General features: G+C 36.8%; 1 protein-coding gene across 1 annotated transcript in view; it reads left to right on the top strand.

Moving 5' to 3' along the window:
- Positions 1 to 1968, top strand: part of LOC127411545 (cadherin-11-like) — a 64974-nt gene extending 63006 nt beyond the window's left edge. Inside the window, exon 12 of the mRNA XM_051647211.1 lies at positions 298 to 1968. Coding sequence (XP_051503171.1) covers positions 298 to 788 — 491 coding nt within the window. The 3' untranslated portion in view covers positions 789 to 1968. The remainder of the gene's footprint in view (positions 1 to 297) is intronic.
- The last annotated feature ends 11641 nt before the right edge of the window (positions 1969 to 13609 follow it).

The following is a 13609-nucleotide window of genomic DNA, read 5'->3' as shown; positions in this document are numbered from 1 at the left end:
TTACTTTGCTCATCCCTAGAAGCTGATCAGAACGTTTTCATTGGGATTTCAAATTTATTCTAACGTCTAATCATCTGAAGGCATATTTTGGAGCTACAATGCTCTACTTCATCATTTCCCAAAATATATAAGCTGTCTCAAGTTAAACAGACTTGCTAATTTATCAAGTATTTCCAGCAACTACAAGAAAACTGTTTCTAATGTGATTACAGAAGCATCATAGCAATTATAGCCAGTGTACTAGATGCTATTTCCATGCTTTTAGTATTGACCTGACATTTGTTTGCATGTCTGCAGCGATTGTGGTGCTGTTTGTGGCCCTGCGCCGCCAGAAGAAGGAGCCTTTGATCGTATTTGAGGAGGAAGACATTCGAGAGAACATCATCACCTATGATGATGAAGGAGGTGGAGAGGAGGACACAGAGGCATTTGACATCGCCACCTTACAGAACCCAGATGGTGCCAACGGTTTCCTGCCCCGTAAGGACATCAAGCCTGAGCTGCAGTATCCCATGCGTCTGAGGCCTGTCGCTAACAGCGTGGACGTGGACGATTTCATCAAAACACGGATTACTGATGCGGACAATGATCCCACAGCGCCGCCATATGACTCCATTCAGATCTATGGTTATGAAGGGAGAGGCTCTATTGCTGGCTCTCTCAGTTCCTTGGAGTCAGTGACCACAGATTCAGACCTGGACTACGATTACCTCCAAAGCTGGGGGCCACGTTTTAAGAAACTTGCTGATCTTTACGGCACCAAAGACTTGGCCGATGAAAGCTCTTAACGTTCACTCAAATAAATCCTTTAACATCTCCCTCCACTCTGCCCTCCTCCACTAACTGTGTGTGCTTTGTAAAGTTTACTATAAGTATTCTTTGAGTTTATCAATTCATAGTAAACTTTAGGTTGTTTGTCTGTTTCAGGTATACGTACAGTATACTCGATGCTGGATATGATCACAATGTGTTATGGGGGAGCCAGAAGGGTAGAAATAAAAATTGTATAAAAAAAAAAACAACAAAATATAAAAATAAAAAAAATAAATAAAGATAAAAAGACACCTCTATGGGATGTTTTAGTGTGTATGAAATCAATACAATTCACTTTTGATGTTTGTAGGTTCCTGCAAGTTTGAGGTTATGGATGTGGATCACAGAGAGACATAGACTTGTTGATACTGTGAATGAGCTGATGAAGAAAATTAAAAAAAAAACAGTTGCCTTATTAAGAAATCTGGAGAGAACAACAGCAAATGAAGACTTTTATCTTCTGTAGCACCTCCATATTATCTTCAGTGATATTGTCCAAACAGGTCCTCTTATTTTTTTTATTTTTTTTGCTTTTAAATATCTGGAAGCAGATGGATCCAGCAAAAATAGACTCATCTGTCATGTGTTTCTGTCATCTGGGTAAAAATTCCTTCAGCCCAGTTCCATCGATGAACAATCACAAAGAAAGACCTATGAGCTCAAAAATCGCCTTAACTTAATGGACACTCTTGCAACGCAGTGCATTTTTTTGTAACTTGAAAGCTATATCCTAAAGCAAGCTAAAGTCCTTATAACGTATGTACAGTACAATGTGCAAAATATGTCTCTTGAGGATCAATCTTACACCTATCGGTTTATGTAAATCTTTCTCTTTTTTCATTATGCTGATATAATTATTTTCAGTTTTCTTCATTTATCATTTTCTTTAATGGCTTTTGTTATTCTCCTTGTGAGAAAATAGCAGTCTGTCCTGTCGTAGTGAGAAATGGCTAATTTCTATGTCAATTTTATGGTAACAATTTGTACAATTTTAAAGTTCTTATTTTAGTATACATATAAATCTCAGTATTTCAACATGTAAGGAAAATATTACAGCATCACACTTATATTTTATGAACATTGTACTGTTGCTTTATTATGTGCTTCTACCTGAGAAGCAAAACCTTTGAAATAAATGCTCTTTTTAAAAAATGATTGATGGCGGTAATACATGTGTGTGAACACAATGTATCTATCATCGGATTGCACAATTCATAATCATTGCAGCATGAGTAATGATTCAACAAAGGTTGAATTAGGACACAGGGCCTTAGAGGTATGCATCACATGAATTGCATTCACACTTACAGAGACGTGCAGAGCTTTTCACCAGTTTTAGTGCTTTCCAGTGGTGGGTCTCTCTCCATTGTCTCCCAACAGAGAGCCTTGCATTCTTTCCTCTCCCAGGGTTGCCATACACAGAAAGGTCAACGTGCACTTTGTTAAAAGAAGAGAAAAAAGAATGAAAACAAAAATAGCATTACATAAAACTGAACTTCAGCCCACCTGAATGAGATTTGACACCGATTTCCCTGAAGGGGCTTGGAGATAAACAGAAGAGCACTGCTGCAGGCCCTTCTCACCCATGCAGGAGGACTACACATGCTGTAGCCATCTATAAAGCACAGGAAATAGCTTCTGATGATAAAAGTGTACCCTGTGGTAACGTAGCCTTTAGCTATTCTCCAAAGAATCCTGCTGACCACACTCTCAACAAGCAGCTAAAACACATGCCCTTTAAATATACTGGTTTGGTGTATTTTATTTATTTCACCCATGTTATTGTCAGATAAAACTGTTTCTGACCACCATGTTGTATATGATGTGGCACAAGCAGTTCTTAGCAGTAAAAAGTCACCTAGGATAGCATTATGCATGTTTCGTGTTTTTTTATTTTTTATTATTATTTATTTATTTATTTGTCATGTTAATGTTGAAAGAAGTGTTGTATCAGCAAGCTAGATCACGGGAGAATGATCTGAGGTGTACTTGCAGTGGGGATGCAGCCTCTTGTTAACCGATTAGTGATCCAACCAGTGCACCACAGATGCTTGTCTATCACAGTCCTCCTGCAATCCCCAGAATTCCACTGTTGCTTTCCAACAACATGGCTGATTATGTGTTGTTGAATGGGATTTACGGGATTTACTGCCCAAATCTTGGTTTTAACTGGGTTTTAGAACTTTGCTACAAATTCTATAGTTGTGCAGGGTTTTGCTACAATTTAGAAAGCACAAAAGGTAAAATGTAACATTTACACACAAAGAACTGTGAGTGCTTACTGTTAGCTTTAAATCTACTGTATGCAAAGGCAGCTCATTTAACATTTTCTTGTGATACAGTGTCCTGCCTGCAGTGTGAAATGCTAAGCCCATCTAAAACTACTTTAAACAGCATTTTTTAAACTGTATTATAATGTTTGTGCAAGCAGTTTTCATGACCTCATATTAATTGAAAGACTATTGAATACTGAGACTATATGGCATATTTGTAAATTTGTACTAGTGAAATCAAAAAGTTGATTAAAAGTGGAGAAAAAAAAAAAAAAACATTAGAAAACATGTTTTCCTTTAAACAAATATAGACCTATGAATTTTAACCTAAAATCTTGATGTTAAAAAAAAAATGTCTATTTGAATTGATCAAATTGCCAAATGTTAATTCCTATTTTAATTACTGAAGTACAGTGGCATAACACATTGCAAGAAATGTGAAAGTCTTCCTCAGACCTAGTGCATGAAGTTTTAAACATATTTTCAGGTAGAGTAGAAGGAGCTGATGAAATTATGAATTCCAGACATGAGTATGAGAGGTGAGATGTGTTTTATCCCACATTATACAATTATTATATATATATTAAAAAAAAAAAAAAAAAGAAAAAATTAAAAAGAAAATTAATAAATAATAAAATGAATAAATCTGCTGCCGAGCTTGTATCTTCCCTATGGTTTGAGGTATAAAAGGGGGGGGCTAGACAGCACAAGAGTAATCTGAGGTGTACTAGCAGTGGGGATGCAGCCTCCTGTTAGCTGATTAGTAATTTCTAACCAGTGCAATACAGATGCATGTCAATCACAATCCTCATGCAACTCTCAGAATCCCACTGTTCCTTCCCAACAGCACAGCTGATTACTTTAGAATGGGGTTTACTGTTTATGAAAAATGTCCTGTCTGCTGGAATCTTGTCAGTATTGAACTGGGTTGACTAAAATTTTGAGTATTATTGTTACAGTTTAGAAAGCAAGACAGGTAAATTTCACATTTACACGTAAAGGACTGTGAGTGGGTTTTGAAATATTTTCAGGGTTATAGAACAGGGGGCATGTGTCTCCTGTTTCTATTGGATGACAGTGGGTGGCATGGGCCCCTCAGGAGCACAAAGATGGACCTGAAATAGAGTTCTTTTTTTTTTTTTCAATGAGAGGAATTCCAAATTATTATATATTACAGTTTTAGAAAACAATAATGCATACTGTTCAAAATCTTTACCAATGTCACTGACAATTCTTAGATTAAAACTATTCTGAAAAAACACTGGCCTCAGAGCAGCTATTGTTATGTTTTACTCAGTAAGGAAATAGCCAGAGTGAAATAAATGTTCTATATGTGAAACAGCTTTTACCTTCACATCTAATTTATGTTTAGCAGTGTTTTGTTTTCATTATGAGAGTAATAATAATAATATAAGTTTTGTTATGATATTTACTCATATACAGCATCATACACCAGGAAATTATAGCATGACCTGTTTTGAAATGAATTATGGAATCATATGCCAGCTTTGTGTAGATTACTAATATAGTTCTTTATGATGTTAATGTACTCTGCATTATATAACTGAATAAATCCTGCTAATTTATTTTTTTTCTTTAATCAGCAGCATAAGCCATTATTTTCTTTGTGTTGTCATTTACCACTAAGCCCTCAATTAAGAATTGTAACTGTTCTGACTGATCTTGTATTGTCTTTTTTATATATATAGGATTGGTTTCACCAGGAAATGCAAACAGATTTTCTGTTGTTTGATTGTTACAAGCTGACTGTTAAGCTTGTAAGCCTGAAATACTAAGAGGCTATTAAAGCAAATGCCGTAGCCTCAGATGTTTTTAAAGAGACAGAGAAAAGGATGGAGGGGAAACATCTAGCGTTTGACCTTGAGTCAAAACAAGAGGCTTCTGGAATTATGCTTCCACAAGAGTTGCTCCTACACTTTGGCAGCTATAGGAGGGCAAAAATGAAGGTGTAGAAAAAAAAAGAAAAAAGAAAAAGAAAAAAAGTTTAACTTGTTTCATGATTTATGGTGCGTCAAAGGAAACTAGCAATAGCTTAGCTTCCATAATTCACAGCAGGATCCTTGCAAAGCTTCAGGGCCATATTGCTTTTCTGCTCTGTGTCCCTCACCCACAGGGATGCAGGGAAAAATTCATTTTTGTGCTTCAACAATATTGTACACTTTTTGCTGTTCTTCACGAAATACATTCAGAACACCTGGGACCTTCACATGGCACCAAGATTTTGTATTTCATGCAATAGCCTAATAAATAATCAAATTAATCCTCTTTAACTGCACTATATGAACCAAATGACCTTTCATAACTGCTTAACGGTGATTTTTCTGTAGCTTTCCACTTTGTTCCAGTTCCTCAATGTGAAATGTCCTGACATTCATTGTGTTCCCATCTCAGAACAGGTAGTGCTTCGTGTGACAGCAGTCATTGTGACACGGGAGTTAGCATATTTAGGTCAGCGAATGCTAGATTGGGGAAAGGCTTCTGAGAATTATTTCTAGACTCACAGAGGACTAGCTGTGTGAAAACAATTAAGATTTTTTTTTTTTTTTTTTTTTTTTTTTTTTTTGCTTTAATTAACATTTTAGTTAATATAATTGTCTCCCAGGTCTTAATCGCTAGAGGTATGGCTAATTAAAACATATATCCTTGAAACTCTTAATAAGTAGGCATACCATGCATACTGATGTGTTAGATCTAATCTGGCATATCTCTTCAAAATGTTCTACAATCTACACTTCTGTAACAGTTGCGTAGGGGGTGACAGGGGACAGTAACTACCCCGAAGGCATGATCTGATATACAATATTAGGGGCTAAAAACTGATCAGTGAAAAGACATTTGATAATCAAGGATATCTAACCAAGTAGCCAATGCAAGCTGGAATCTCATCTAAGTATGCCAATTATTAACCTAATTCTAGTCTTTTAAATTAGGTCAATTAAGTCAATTCTCAAAAGTGGAGTCATTTAAAACTGGACATGTTCACTCTATCAGGAAATCCACTTTATTCAGGCTTTTTAATTTTATAAAGGCTTAACTTAAAATAATATTTCCTCCAAATATCACTTTAAAAAAATTATTATCAACCTGATTTTATTTTGTATCTTAATTCTTAGGGAAAGATCAGGCCCAACAGCCTGTGCTACTGCCATTTACTCATTTGATTCAGCAGACCAACCAGACTGGGGATCTTTTTTATCCCCAGTAACATCAAATCAAAACCCAAGGACACAATAAGGGTAAGGCCATCTTTAGTACCACTTTCATTCCTCCTCAGAGATGCTGAAATTAACACTTGCACTTTAATAATCATGTGTTGGTCAGATGTGTGTGTTTGTGTATGTGAAACTTCTGTACAGTCTAAGAGCACTACTTGACAACAAAAAAAATCTGCGGTCAGCTGGTGTGTATTACTTCAGTGAAATATTTTATCACGGCACAAAATGTTCTGTGGATTTAATGTGATGAAAACATGTGCAGTGAGCACAAACATTGATTTAAATTGATCCATGAGATGGATTCACAAATAGACCCTGTTTTCTACTCTTTTCTCCATCATATGCAATGAATATGTTGGAGATTGAATATGTTCTACCTTCAATAAATCAAGGCATTGACCATATATTTTGCAATAACTCATTCCACTTATTTTTAACTAGCACCCCCCTTTTTGAGCATTTACTAGAGCATTCTGTCTTGTGTCAGCCATTTACATCAATTTGCTTCTCTCCTACTTTCTGTGCTCACATACTTTATTTTAATACAGCCGAATTCCCAATAAAGCTGTTCTCATTTACATATTTGTTCTGTTTCTGATGTCAGACAATGGAACGAGTATGAAATAGTGACTGAATCGCCGCCCATTAAGACATGTGAACCAGTAGTCACTTCCAAGCAATTTCCAAGCTGCTGCTCTGCACTGCTAAAATCCTGACTTTATAACATAAGTTAAAGACAACAGCTGTGCTGTGATTTCAGCTATATTTACATGTAAAATGATCACTCAGCGAGAAAGTTAGAAACGACAGAATGTCTTATTTTATTTTTTTCTCACACAGCTCACAGCTTCCGTCTGGGTAACAAACCACAAGAAGGATGTTCCGTTTTTTAAGATTTAAAAGTGCGCAATCAATATTTGAACAACGATGTTGACATCACAACCACTGGTGAATGCATTGCACTGGTGAAAATCAAGTGTATTGGCGGCTTAACAGGCAACTAAGGGTATGTATACCGGCCAGGTTGTGTGCTGCCACTCAGGATAAAACCATACAAATGAACTATGTGAATATTTACAAAAAAAACTATGTGCATATTATCAAAAGAACAACATTATGTGCATATTGATTAACAGATTGAAATTGTCACAAAATGGAGTTAAACTACGTCTGATAAGCACATGAGAAGAAAAATAATGGTCAAATTAAATTATTTAAATTAAAACAGAGGAGCAAACAATACATATTAGTGAATGGTCCTTGGCAACTCTGTTTGCACATGTGCAGCTCATTCATGTCTGTGTCAGCTGCCATGCGGTCAACTGAATGTGCTGCTCCTCTGTCTGCCACTCACTGAACAGAGTAGACACAGAGAGAGGTGTGCCTGCGGCGGGTACAAGGGACTCTTCTATGGAAAGTAGCTAAGGTTTGTCCAAAAGTCGCTAGATTTTTTCGCTAGGTACTTTTTAGAAAAAGAGTCGCTAAAGGGTTCTGAAAAGTCGCTAAATCTAGCGACAAAGTCACTAAGTTGGCTCTTTACATCATTCAAAAACCAAAACAGTGCAAAATTTAGAAACTAGAGACTTACAGCTTTCAAACGATATAAGATTTATCAAGATTTGAAGGTAATATAGTCCAGTAAACATTAAAAAAGCAAATGTCCCAAATAAGGGACGGTGCCAGTTAAGAAGTCTGCATGTGGGCTCAGGGCTGACCGTTGGTCTCAGCATGACCATTGTGGGTTTTAGAATCGCCTCTGGCAGCCAAGTTTGGGACAGACTGTCTTTTTACTTTTGCCAGAAAGTCATGGCAATGAAACAAGTCATTACTAAACTGGCTTCACAATCGACTTGCTGGGCACCAACTACTGATCCACCTCAGATGTTTATACAACAAAGCAAAATGTGTAACTGGATTATACTGCTAACCAAATTACAGTCTTTTCATGAGATGACTGACACCTTGTTTCCCCAGTAAGGATTCCTCACTTACACATTTAAAAAAAGTTAAACTGTGACAAAGAAAAAGTGCCCGACGTGGTCTTCTGCTGTTGTAGCCCATTCGCCTCAATGTTTGACGTGTCATACATTCTGAGATGCTATTCTGCTCATTACAATTGTACAGAGTGGTTATCTGAGTTAACGCTGCCTTTCTGTTAGCTCGAACCAGTCTAGCCATTTTCCATTGACCTCTCTCATCAACAAGGCGTTTCCGTCCATGGAACTGCCGCTCGCTGGATGTTTTTTTTTTTTTTTTGGCACCATTCTGAGTAAACACTGGAGACTGTTGTGCGTGAACATCCCAGGAGATCAGCAGTTACAGATATACTCAAACCAGTCCATATGGCAACAACAATCATGCCATGGTCGAAATCACTGAGATAAAATTCTTCCCCATTCTTATGGTTTTTGGGAACATTAACTGAAACTACTGACCCATATTTGCAAGATTTTATGCATTGCACTGCTGCCACACGATTGGCTGATTAGATAATCACATGAATAAGTAGGTGTTCAGGTCTTCCTAATGAAGTGCTCAGTGAGTGTATCTAGCATTAAATAGGACTGATTAGAGACATCAAAATTAGAACATTTTACCAGCCCATCCATACCTATTGTATCTAATTGTGCAATCACTTAAACGTGTGGATATTGTGGATGCAGAAACTAAGGAAGTAAAGAGATGCTTGAAAGCCACATCAAACACATCAAACTGCTTTTGAGGAATCTTTGCAAAGAGTTAGCCTGCTTGGAAGCACTGACCTTTTAGCCAATCCCACAATTCTCTGTTTAATCAGATGTATTTCCCATGTAAATGCAAGATTAGACTGCAGCCTTCATCAGCATATGAGATAAGCCAATGGCCACATCGTTTTTTTTTTTTTTTTTTTTTTGCTTGACGGCTTGTAACCTGAAGCAGCTTTGTATCTTAAAGTCAAGATGAAGAATTTTTTTTTATCTGGGATTTGGGATACTTTTTGTCCCCTGTGCTACATTTTATTCTGTCAAATGTTTCCTTGTTCCAGTCTATCCAATCATTGTGCTAAGCCTACTCTTATAGATAAGACTAAAGCTTTTCGATTCAGAGGGAGTGGGACTTTGAAGATGTGATGATCACTGGGGGCGTAGGGGCTTTGCCGATTTCTTTATATCCCCTACTGTTTGCCCACTTCAAATACTGATGTAACAGATGCATGACTCAAAATCTAAGAGATCTCTAGGGATTTAGCACCATTTTCTACAGGTAAATCTGAGTTGGAAGTGTAGGAAGAGACCAGAGCCAGGTGGAACCATATGTAATGGTAGCCAGATGGTAGGTAGCTGTGCAGTGTGTAAACCTCACTCCCCAGGCCTCAGGAGGTGCACTAGCGACTGACTCTAGAAGCTGTAGCCTTTAGCCTCCTCAATAGCACACCTGCCTCCCATGCCGGACTCCGGATTAAATCCTGCTTGGAGCAGGACCGGTTACAGTGGTGCCTTGACCCGGATGGGAGTGAGATTTAGGGGGGTGAGTGTAATGGTAGCCAGCTGGTAGGTAGCTGTGCAGTGTGTAAACCTCACTCCCCTGGCCTCAAGAGGCACACTAGCGACTGACGCTAGAGGCTGTAGCCTTTAGTCTACTCGTTAGCGTGCCTGCTTCCCATGCCAGAGATGCCGATGTTTCGAATCCCGCTTGGAGGGGGTCAAGCAGGACCAGTTACACATACTGTTTGCCTCTGTTTGGTCAAGGGGAAAACTCATAGTCTTTGTTGCACCACTTTTGAAGATGAATCAAGGCAGCAAATTGTGACACTGTATTTGTGGGCCGCTTACTCAGATGGAGAGCTCTGTAAACTGTTACATCTCATACCCACTCTTTTTACATTACTTCACTTCATTTTTCATCAGAAATAAGACCAAATTAAATTACTCATCTGCTACTCTTTTATTCCCATATGATTACGTCTTAAACCTATATCACCCAGGGAGAATATGGAGCATGCTAAGTGGGTTTTGCAAATACCTCCAGATTGCAGAGTTCTTATGGATGATGTTGGAGTGATAGAGATAAAAACAATTTCCCCTCTAAAGAGCTGGAGGGTGAGTGTCACTGCCATTTGTCTTCCTGCAGCATTTAATGACTACTACAACAATAATGAGGATGTTTATGGACTTCTTTCTCCACGGCTCATCTCCTACATGAGAATCAGCTCTGAATATACATCACAAACAATCCTGGTGATGACAGATGAACCCTATAAATGTTCACCATATATAACAGGCCGTCCAGTGAAAACAATCCTCATGATAGAACATGCCTCCTATTATTCAGAGAATTTAACCAAATCCCCTATCAGATCCATCACAACAACAGCGATATTTGCATTACAGAAAAATGGCTTATGTTCCTATGTAGTTTGAGGGTAATCAAGACAAGAAAAACACACCAAGACTGCTCTGATTAATGGCGAGGTGAGTGCACTAACAAATAAATAAAAATAGAGACTTTAACGGGTAAATAGAGAGAAATTATATGCCATCCTTCTTATCCTCTGACAGTTTACTCTAGTATACAATTCATATCCATGTCATTCATATAGCATCTCTTTATCAAATATCTTGTTGAGAAGGCCCATGTAAAAGCTTCAATATCATACATACTAATACTAGGGTGATGGCACATTTTCTTAAGTCATTTTTATGATTTCTTTTCAACATTCCCATTTCACCGTTCAAGGGTGATTAAGAATTTCAAGATGTAACAGTGCAAATGTAGATCTATATGTTTAAATTACCACCAAATGTCATTGCATTTACTTTGTACTACCCTTAAGCTCTGAAGGTGTTTTTAAAAATTTTCTGTTTCAGTCAAAAATTATAGGCTTATAAATAAATAAATAAAAATAAATTAATAAAAACAAAAATGGTCAATTGTTTGTTATAATTTGTTTTATATATATATATATTTTAGGATATAGATTATGGTAAATTATGAAACTCTCTATGAGACTCGGATTTGACATAATATATCTTAGGGTGAAAATAAAATTGCTCCCAAAAAGCTTTTGTTTTGTTCCCAATCATGTCACCTGTAACTGAGTTAAAAGTTATAGCATTACAAAAATAATTTAGTCCAGAAAACATCTCCAAGTGTCCAAAAGCCCCTCCAAACAAAAAAACACATAATTGTTGTACATAGGAACTAATTACACATGCAAATACAACAATGAATTAAGGTATGCTCTCTCTCCAAAGCATGCAGGCATGCGTTATGAGATATCATTCAGTTTCATTCTGTGTCATTTGAGCCATCTTTGTGTCTGTGTAATGTACTTGGCACCATCTCTTTGTGGCCATATGAAATTAAAGTGAACAGTCCTCTCTGCCCATATTTGGGTTACTTTTACCTCTGGTTTCAGAAATGTGAACCCTAATATGATTGGTTTAGCATTCCATGAAGCTGGACAATGTACTACATCATTTCTGATTAAGTCATATGATCCAGGAAAGTTAACGTATTTTTGGCCAGATAGCACATTATGTGCCCTGTGCATATTGTGCTTCGTGTGGATTATCTAATGATCTTTATCTAATAGTATGTTATATTTTATGTTCTGTTTATTTTTTGTGAAGTTATGAGCAAAAATGTGGCTTACAAGCAACACCTGTTTACATGTAACATGCATGTCAAAGGCATGTGCTTAGATATTTCTCGCTATATTTTTGTCTGCAAGTAAAACAAATAGGTTGTATTCTACTCTTTGGGAGCACAAACTACATATTACACATGGCTGTTTGATCAGTTTGATGTTTTTACAGATTGTAAAATTATTAATAAATTATCAAAATGTAACACTTCTGATTTGTCTGCAAATTTTAAAGCACTTTTTCAGTTTTGTTCATGACACCTTCATGCATTGTAAATTACTACTTCTTAGCTTTAAAACAATACTATTTTGTGTTGGTCAAGAATGTTGTTTTTAATATAAAAAAAAAAAAAAAAAAAATGTTCTCTCGATGTGCATGTCCATTCAGTAATTACAAGCCTACTGTTAAAATGATTAAAAATAGGAAGAGCACATTCTAATGGAAATCTAACTGAGTGGAGCTGATAAAGGACTATGTCTTCAAACCTGCGCTCTTACAGTAATTCAGTTTCATTATTCTTCATTGCTCCGGTACACTACAGACAAAAAGGCATTACAGTTATAGACTGAATGGTCATGCTCCAAAAGTTCAATTAAGGGAAACATTCCACTCAGCCTTTATGTGATGGGATTACCAGATGCATTTCAAAAGAATACGAAATTCCACCAGGTCTTTTCATAAAACCCTCATAAAAAATCTCCATCATCTTTTAACCTCTCAAAGGAAGTATTGCAACATGGCAATGAAAATAGGATTCTCTCAGAATGATTTAAAAATATCTGTTTTCCAATACAATGTCTTTGCTTAACTGAGACTATAAACAACTTCTGCTGAGAAGTCATTAAGATGTTTGTTGCAGAAATGTATATTTTCTATTACTGTAGCTGGGATATATGTGATTTCAAGATTACTGCATTAAATTGTACTTCTAAACAATAAACAAGATGTATGCCATACCCGCAAAGAGTCCAAACTGAAATGACTGATGTACTGTCTATCTTGCACATTTGGATAATTTATTGTGATTATTTTAACAATAAATCACAATTATTCCATTTTCAATAGTATTCCATTTGGATTTTAATTGCGACAGAGGTAAAATAGCTAATGTGACACCCTCAATCATGGAGACACACATACAAACACATACTCCTGAATCCTGCCTCAGGAGTCTTTCAGGTACATGTCCCATTATTCTTCCTATAAACCAAACTGATGCCATTAGCACCATGGCACCACGCTGAGCCTAGTGATGACCAAATTAGCGCAACACAAACAAGAGACACAAGGTTAACTGCAGCGTGATGCAAACTTGTTTTGATGGGAAGTTCTTTTGCAGAGCTGAAATTACGAGAGGACACTTGCTTGACAATGCTGTCAGATTCCTGGGGCGAAACGAGACACTTTCTACCCCCACACAACCGTCTTTGCTGTTTCATCATTTGTAAATGACATATTATTATTCTGACTCCCTACTGCCTGGTTCCCTCTTCTCATTAGGGATTTGATTTATTTATTTATATAGATTTTTTTTTTCTTTTTTTTCCCCAAGCACTGAGAGCCTCTTGAGTTGTTTGACAAGAGCAACGGATGTTGGTGGCAAAATGAGAACAACAAAGAAAGATTTTTTTTTCAGTCACTTTATCTTTTCGAATAAACC

The sequence above is a fragment of the Myxocyprinus asiaticus genome, chromosome 2 (genome assembly GCF_019703515.2).
Source record: "Myxocyprinus asiaticus isolate MX2 ecotype Aquarium Trade chromosome 2, UBuf_Myxa_2, whole genome shotgun sequence".
Taxonomy (NCBI): Eukaryota; Metazoa; Chordata; class Actinopteri; order Cypriniformes; family Catostomidae; genus Myxocyprinus; species Myxocyprinus asiaticus.
The sequence above is the reverse complement of the archived record's forward strand: the minus strand, read 5'-3'. Positions and strand labels throughout refer to the sequence as shown.